Consider the following 8,537-nt stretch of genomic DNA (forward strand, 5'->3'; position numbering starts at 1 on the left):
CACATAAAGTACAATAGTGATCAGTTTAGTTCAGTTTAAGTTCTAGTGGCTGCATAAATTTGAAAGGTACTATGTGTTACATAGACACACATGTACTAAAATGGGATTAAGCCTTCTCACTTAAAGTAACTGGCACCTCATGAAACCCTTGTCATTGACGGAGTTAAATTTAACATCTGCCATGAATGGCTTCACCACACCCAGCAAAATAACATAGTAACCACAGGCTACTTATGTAAATTCATTCAAATGAGTGTCAAATTTATCATATTATCTTTGAGTGAAATGTGCTTGCAAACATCCAAATTTGAAAAGGTAAAAAAAAAATCCCAAAAACTTAACCTCATCATCCTCTCAACCGCATGTCTAAGTACAAGACACAGAGATAAAGTTTGTCTAAAGCAATATCTGCTTTCCCTAAAAGCAGAAATTGCAGGAAGCCTAAATAAAACCATGTCCAGTTTAACTTGTTTTAAAATAAATCCTGCTATTAGAAGGTGTAAACAGATTTTTAAAGACCTTGTTGCAGTTTTTGTGCTCTCCTCCTGTTCTGCTCTCCCACAAGCTTTAAATATTTCATAGTTATTCCACAGACAGATGAGACGAGGGACCGTGTCATTTAGGGCCGCGCGTCCATCGAAGTGAGCGATAAGCGGTGATGGTGGAGCAGTTATATGTCCGAGTTAATTTTTATGTTCAGAGTTGGTTTTTATGATGGCAGAATGTGGCAGCCATCTGCTGTAAACACTGATATCAAAATCGGTCGAGGAGCATCAGTAAATTAGGTCATCTGTTTATTAAAAAAAAAAAAAAAAAACGATCATCAGTTGGCTTTGTGTGAAAAGATGTCTAAAACATGTCCATGTGTTGTTTTGCTCATCACATCCATACAGAGAAATGTGCACCAGATGTAGAAGCTGTGGTGACTGTTAGGGATCATGGTTGTTCTGGGAAGCAGAGGAAGGAAAGTGCTCAATGTCAGGAAATCGGGCTGGGGATGGAAGGTGGGTGGTAATGGTGTCGGTTGTGTCTTGGTATCTGTGTTTGCAGGCATACGTGCACGAGAGGGAGGAATAATAAAATTTTGATTAACTCTGGTTTCAACCAAAAGGCTAGCTATACTTTTAGCGCGTTTGCTTCCTTATCCCCTCTAAATGTTATGCACATGTAGGTTCCAGAAAACAGACTAAAGTGGGCTTAACTCTCACTTTTAAGAATACATTTTACTTCCATGTTCAAACTGATAACACATCGCCTGTGTTGATGATGAAGTGGAAACAAACAGCAGATAAATGAGCTCCATAAGTCATAACCGTGTCCCTGGCTGGCCCTGTTTAGTACTGAAAACATGGCTAATGACTGAAACAGGACACAGCTAATCTTGTTATCTCTTTATCTCTTGGCCAGACTGTATGTGTGTGTGCCTACATGTATTTGTCTGTGCTGTTTATACATATTGCATGTTTACTCATTTTTCTGTAGTTCTGGTGTCCTTTTCTGCAGTACTATTAATACTCTGAATTTTCTTCAATGACTCTGAGCACTCGGGTTCGATTGGACAATGTAGAGGAGTAAAAGCTAACATATCTTAACACTTTTCTTTCTGTGTGGAGTGTGGTGGAGTGCTTTCTTTCTGAGAGATATCTGGTACATTCCGTTGGGATGGGTTTGCTCCCTATCCAGCAAATTCTCATCAGCGTGGGAGCTCAGCCACTTACAAACTTTTTTTCTGTGCTTCTATAAAACTCTTTATAAAGTGAACTTTTATTACACAAAGTGCTGTTTCTGCAGGTAAATGATCAGGTTGATCACTTGAAGCGCACTTCTAGACATGTTTGTAGAAGTTTTTTTTTTTAATTGATTGTGTGCATTTGTGTGCTCGAGCTTGTATTAAAACTCACTGTGGAGCTTAGCCAGGGCTTAGGGCTTGGCTGAGAGAATGCCTCAAACCAGTTTACTCTGGTTGAGTAGTGGAGATGTCAGTGGGGCGGGACAAGAGCCTTTTAAAGCGCCAGGCTTCCTTTCTCTTCACACAAGAGTTGGAGATTTCTGCCCATTTTTATTGGTCTGTATCGCATGTATACAGTTCTAAAATGTGCCCACTTGACTACGTACACTAGGAGAGCTTGCTATTCTACCTAACGTAACCTGATAAAACAAATCCTGTTATGTGTGTGTGTGCGTGTGCAAATGTGCGCAAGTGTGTGGGTGAGTTCTTGGACCGGCCTTAAACAATTTTCCCCACATTTCTCTTTCAAGGACGGCAGGAACCGCAGCGGAGATTGCCAAATACAAGCAATAGAGAGAAATGGTGTGTGAGAGGCAGATAAGTTTGTTAATGTTTGCAGGAAGCTTTTCAGTGACTGTTCTGCAACATTTTTTTTTTCTGAAATTGCCGCATGTTAAAAACCTCCACTCTGCTGGAGCTGTGTTGCACTTGCATTTGTCGTGGTTCCACTGAGTAGCATAAAGGTTTAGAACGAGGCAGGCTCTCTCAGTATTGAGCTTAGTGGAGAGGAGGAGGAGAAGGCGTCTCTCTTTAGCTTCACCAGCAAGGTTCCACAGGCAGAGTAAAAGGCACACTATAAGGCACTTTCACCCTAGAGGCTTTCCATTGGAGTCTCATGTATACACACACGCAGCAAGTTGTTCAAGGCTCACTGAAAGTCTGTTAACGCTCTTACTTCTTGTTTGCTTTATTTATTTTTGCTTCATGGTTATTTTTTTTTCCATGAAGGTTATGTTGTTTAGCAACAGATATTTGACATTTTTACAGAATATAAAGTGATGCTGTTGTGTTTTCAAATACACAATTATATAACTTCTTCAAACATGAAGTGAGCGCTTTTTTTTTTCTTTTTTTTTTCACGTTTTGTCATTGTTTGTGTGTTTTCCAGGAATCCTTCAGGTCACGCCGATAAGGAGGTGATGGCTGCCACCGTCTTGACCTCACTGTCCACATCCCCTTTGGTGCTCTATCCTTCCTCTGTGCCCACAGGTAACACCATAAGCCTTTAGGTTTCCTTTCCACCCTGCAGCTACAGCTCCCTCAGTAGGAGCTGCATGATCAAACAGTGAGTCATCCTCCATGTTAAATAAATCAAGTACATTTACTTTAAAAACCTGCCAAAGGGTGCTAACTCTAAGCTCTGAGAGGCTGGGGAGAGTGCTCATCTCAAACCGCTTGATGTTCCTCTACCCTGAATCAAGTTGAGCTGCTGAATGTTTATCCAGGGGAAGATAGAACCTTGTAATGTTATCAGCAATATTTCGTTATCTTCTGATGCATTCATGTTCTATTAAATTTTGACCCTATAAACACAGGTCCTCTCACAATGTCTAGCACTGCTGTTGTTGCCCTTATCATGCCAGCTTAGCCAGACGGTCAAAGTCCTGGAAGCATTTCATTTACGTTGGCGGTAGTTTCTTTTCCCCTTCTCAATAAGAGAGAGTGGATGATTTTAAATTAGAATGCCAAGAAATCTAAAGAAATGGATATTTTGAGGTCCTGAGCTTTCGTTGTCTTATCTGTAGTATACAGTATAACTCAATGATCAACGTCAGTTTGGCTAAAAGAAGATTAAGTTTTCCTCCAGAAGCAAAGTAGTTCAAAGCTGGTCAAGTGAAATCATGTCAAGACAAAACCTGTTAGACTTCCCTTGTTGCGTAACTATTCAAAGCCATAATGATAATAAATTAAGATAAACATTTTTTTTATAGCATACCAAAATGCAGTAACAATTTAAAATTAGAGCTGCTCTTCTCTGTTTTTCATCTCCACAATGTCTTTGCCGCTCATCCTTCTCACAAAGAATTAGATCTGCTCTGCACACAAGGACATCAGATCTGGCCAAGTATTTTATGGCTACTTAGTGTTTGAATTTATCTATCAGCAAGTCATTACAGACCCATATCCAGTCTACAGTTTCTGACAGATAATTGAAAAAAATGGTTTATGAACAAATTTAAGGTAAAAAGAGAGAAATAATTTCTTTAGCGCTGTAGGCGGACTTTTGATCACGCTACAGAACCGAGACTCCAGTGGTAAAAGTTTTGATCAGTAGACGTCTTAACAATGATGGGTCTAGAACTTTCTGTCTTGGTATTGATTAACTTCATTGTTGCCTTTGATGCAGTTGCTCATAGCATAATAATTGATATGCTGGAGAAATGTGTGGAATTGTCCGGTTCTTATTCTTTTTAACAGACAGGAAATTTGTGTTTGATCATTTTAAATCTGGGAGAATAAAAATGAATTTTTGTGATTCCTCAAGGGTTCATTTTCAGACCACTTTTTTTTCCATCATCTACCGGTCCAACTAGACTTTAGAGGACTACATCTACTACTGTATGTATGCTGCTGACAACAAACTACTTTATATGTCCATGTCACCACATGACCACTACATTTACTGAGTCAAGGTGACCATATTGTAAATGAACATAAATGAGGCAATGGGTTGATATTTAACCCAGGTTAATATAGATGAGACAGACACTGTGGTTTTTGGTCCCAAAATGGGAAGATTAAGATCAGCATTTAAACCCCAAAGCATGTGAGAAACTCCGATTATGTTTTGGACTCAAATATGAATTTTAACAAACATAACGTTTGTTGCAAAATTAGCTTACTGGTGCTGGCTCCCTGTATATCTAATGATAGATTTTAAAATCCTGTCAGTTTCGAACTTTGCGGACCCCTCAGGTCTTCAATACCTGTTCACTCGGTGTTTGCTGGACCACAAATATACAAGGTGAGGCAGCATTTAGTCTCTCTGCTTCTCAGTTCATGACCAAACTCCATGAAAACCTGAGATGAACAAAGCTGAGAGGTACTAACAACATTTTTGTTTACAGCACTTTTTGGTAAAATAATCTAATTACCTGCATGAAAAAATGTTTCCTTTTCTTATTCTCTATCAGTCACTATGTCACTTTTTAAGCACCTTCCACAGCTTAACGTATGAATGGTTCTATTTAAATAAACTAACCTTGAATTGCTCATAGCACCCCTATTCAAAGAATCTGAACTATCCCTTTAAGGTTTTGTTGTGGTATTCAGCTTTCATTCCCCTCAGAGGACAGTTAAGTTAGGAGGAGCTATGTTTTATGAACTGCTTACATAACTCACCACATTACAGAAGCACGAGAATGATAGTTGATCACAGATTTATAAGCTGTTAATGTGAATCTGTTATCTGTATATTGTCTGACATATTGTCTTAGCACATAGTGTTTCTTTTTTTGTTTGTTTCATGGCAGTTAATACATTTGGTCTGTGTGATTCAGCTCCATGTTGTACTTGGAAGTAGACTGTATTCCACATCTGTCAATCCCATTCCATTTTTATAAGCTTGGATACATGTTTTGATCTGTTTCCTTAAATGAAAAATTAACATTTACTCAGGATAAATTTAGGGAAAAGAAACATTTGCTTGTAAGTAGTGTTTTGAAATATCTTAAACTCTGCTATTTGTTTTGTGCATCCAGAACCAGCCAGCAAAACATGGAAAGAGGTGCTTTCTGCAAGTTACAGCAGCTCGACGAGCGGCAACTGGAGCTGGGACGCCAGTGACCAATCAGTGCCCTCCACACCGTCCCCACCACTTTCCAAAGATGCCAACACGGGCTTCCTGCACTCGGCCCAGGGAGATGATGCCAGTGAGGATGTTTCAGAGAGCACACATTTTATGTTTGAGGACCCCATCCCTCGAAAGCGAAAGGTAAAATTGATCAGCATCTGACACGATGAAGATTAATTTTGTACAAATTTGGGTTTGAATTGTGACGGAGTTTTTTTTTTTTTTGTTTGTTTTTTTCCCAAAGCCAGTTTTGTTTTTAAAAACAGCAGAAAACCTCCAGAGATGTCAGCACTGTGCAGTTTACAGCTTCTGACATAAAGCCTGTCACATTCTTCTTGTGTGAATAATAGATTAACTTCACTCTTTCACTTCCCTTCATCTTGTTTTTGTTCTATTAAGACAGTCCAGAATGTGGAAGTGTTTTCACTATAAATAAGCTTCCCAACTGATTCTAGGCCTATCAGGGGAAAAGAAGCTTTAGCAACAACGAAGAAGATGATTTAGATTTTCGTGGAGGGATAAAGCATGCGTTAAAGAAAAACTTTAAAAAATACAAGAGCAGTTGGAGTGTGTTATGGAGGAGGACAAATTAATATTTCCTCCGCACTTACAGTGACTGAAGAGGGTTAATATACAGTTTGTGTGGGAGTTTCTCTTTTCAGTCTCCAAGGAGTAGTAGGAGAGATTATATATTTTATATACATCTTTGCAATACAGTAAAAGTTTCTGAGGTTTCTGCAGTTATGCATTTCCTTTGATAACAGTCATGATATTAGGTAGGATGGTGCTTGAAGGGATAAATGCAAACATACATATTGATTAAAAATAAATGCTGCTTCTCATTCTGTAAGCCACTTTCACTGTAGCCTCTATGGCCCACAAAACATGAAGGTAATCGAACAAAAGAGTAATTTTTAAATGTAAGTGGTTAGAGACGTAGGCTAGTGTAATCTTGTAGACAGACATCCTCACTATTTCAGCTTCCTGATAGAATATCATGATGGTCAAAATTTGTGTGGTTTTCTGCACAGTATCATCAGAGGTTAAGCAAAAATATTTAATTATTTTTTCTCCTTTCAAATTGTTTCTAAAATAATACCCACTCTTGGGTAGATTATTTTGGGAAAGGATGAAAAATTATGAATAATGAGAAAAATCATATGTGTGTGTCTTTTCATAGCATGCAACTGTGCACCTGCAATCATACATGGACAGGTCTCCTCTCTTCAGTTTACCTGAGCCGTGCACTCTGCAAAGCAGAACACATTACACACTCATCAGCTTATGACGAAGTGATATTTTCACTGTTGGGCATTGGCAGTTTTAATCTGTGTTCATATTTTCCAAAGATGTTGATTCAAACAAGTTGGTGTCAAATGTCAAACATGCAGGGAGTGGCTCTCCTTTCAACATTGAACAATGATCTGTTTGATTTTGAGCAGCTGATGTTAGGTGAGGACAACATGCACATTGTTCTGTGATTAACAGATTTAAATTCACCTACTTGTCAGAGATTTTCTCTCATTCATCCTCCCAGAGGTTAAAATCAACAAATTAAGCACATTTTTGGACACAGTTGTGCCAATATTTTCTCTCAAGTACAAGTGTTGCACACGTTATACTTATCTCTGAAGAGGCTTTGCTTTAATCTTGGCCGTCAAAAAATGTGCCAAGTGTGCCAAGTCATTACTTCCCAGTAGGATCAAATGTAAAGCACAAAGGGGAGTGCAAAGGAAAAAGAGAGAACTCATTAAATATTGTATGATGCTATGCGACTAGTGGCTATTGTTTAGTTGAGCCTACCTATCTTACTCATGACAAAGCAAGCAATGAAAGGTGAACTGGTTTATTTTTAGACACTTCCAAGTCTATCATGTTACATGACAGGGTTTCAAGGCTCAAACTGCTAAAACTATTGTTTTATATGTTTTATTGCTTCTGTAGGCAGCAGTCCGACAGGAAATATGCAAAGAGAAAAAATGGGGAGGAGTGGGAGGGAGACATTCAGCAAAGGTCTTAAGATGGAAATCAAACTGCCGGGAGCTGCTCTTTCACTGCACCACCTGCCACCCAAAAGCAATGCAACTTTGCTGTAATATGTGTAGCCTTCCTGTTGTCTGTGGAAAGTATTGCTCTCTCCCGCTCTTCTCTTCTGCAGCCCAAATGAACTTCAAATATAAAAAAAAATAAATAAATACAGATTTCAGTAACAACTACCACATCTGAAAGTGTTGTCAGTGCGCATCATGTTACACCTCACATATGGTGGGGTTCACTGAATGGGGGGAAAAATAAATCAGATATCTGGATCTCCAACTGGCTGATAATCAAGCTGAAAATCATCTGATTCTGATCAACAGCTGATGTTTTGGTGCGTTCCTCGTTACGACAGAACTTTTAACGGGCTCTTTGGAATGTTACACGTAAGTGCAGCATTTCTCTGCTCCTATACGGTATATTAGATTTCCCAGTACTGCACCCAGAATCTTATTTTAATCCCCCAATTTCTCTGTGATTGGATTATACCCTAAAGCAGATTTTGTAGAGGAACAGCCACATGTCCAGACAGAGTCACCTTAAAGACCTGTCTTAAGTCTCTATTTATTATCTTCTTTGTAGTGCATAATATCATTCGAAACAACCCCCTGAAAGCAGTGGCATCTATTGCTTCCATCCTTATTGAGCTATGAAAACACTGATGGACAGGGTCAAGGTCATTAACAGCAGCCTGGTCATTCCAGACCACTTGTTGTTCCAGCTACTCTTTCTCGTTTGTTCTCTTGTTTTTATTCCACCAAGTGAAACTGTCCTCAAGCACAACTATAAATGTTTTTGCTTCTCTTTCAGAGATTTATTGAACCAGCAGTTTAGCTCTAAAGCAGTGGTTCTTAACCCGGGTTCAATCGAACCCCAGGGGTTCGATGAGTTGGTCTCAGGGGTTCGGCGGAGCCTCTG

General features: G+C 39.1%; 1 protein-coding gene across 2 annotated transcripts in view; it reads left to right on the forward strand.

Annotated features, from left to right (window-relative positions):
* slc2a4rg (SLC2A4 regulator) overlaps nt 1-8,537 on the forward strand; it is a 47,518-nt gene that overhangs the window by 25,125 nt on the left and 13,856 nt on the right. For both annotated transcript variants that reach the window (XM_015054451.1, XM_015054460.1), the window contains exons 3-4: nt 2,898-2,998; nt 5,491-5,723. In XM_015054451.1, coding sequence (XP_014909937.1) covers nt 2,898-2,998; nt 5,491-5,723 — 334 coding nt within the window. The remainder of the gene's footprint in view (nt 1-2,897; nt 2,999-5,490; nt 5,724-8,537) is intronic.

Source organism: Poecilia latipinna, unplaced genomic scaffold (genome assembly GCF_001443285.1).
Source record: "Poecilia latipinna isolate Pla-1442-1.1 unplaced genomic scaffold, P_latipinna-1.0 Scaffold56, whole genome shotgun sequence".
Lineage (NCBI taxonomy): Eukaryota > Metazoa > Chordata > Actinopteri > Cyprinodontiformes > Poeciliidae > Poecilia > Poecilia latipinna.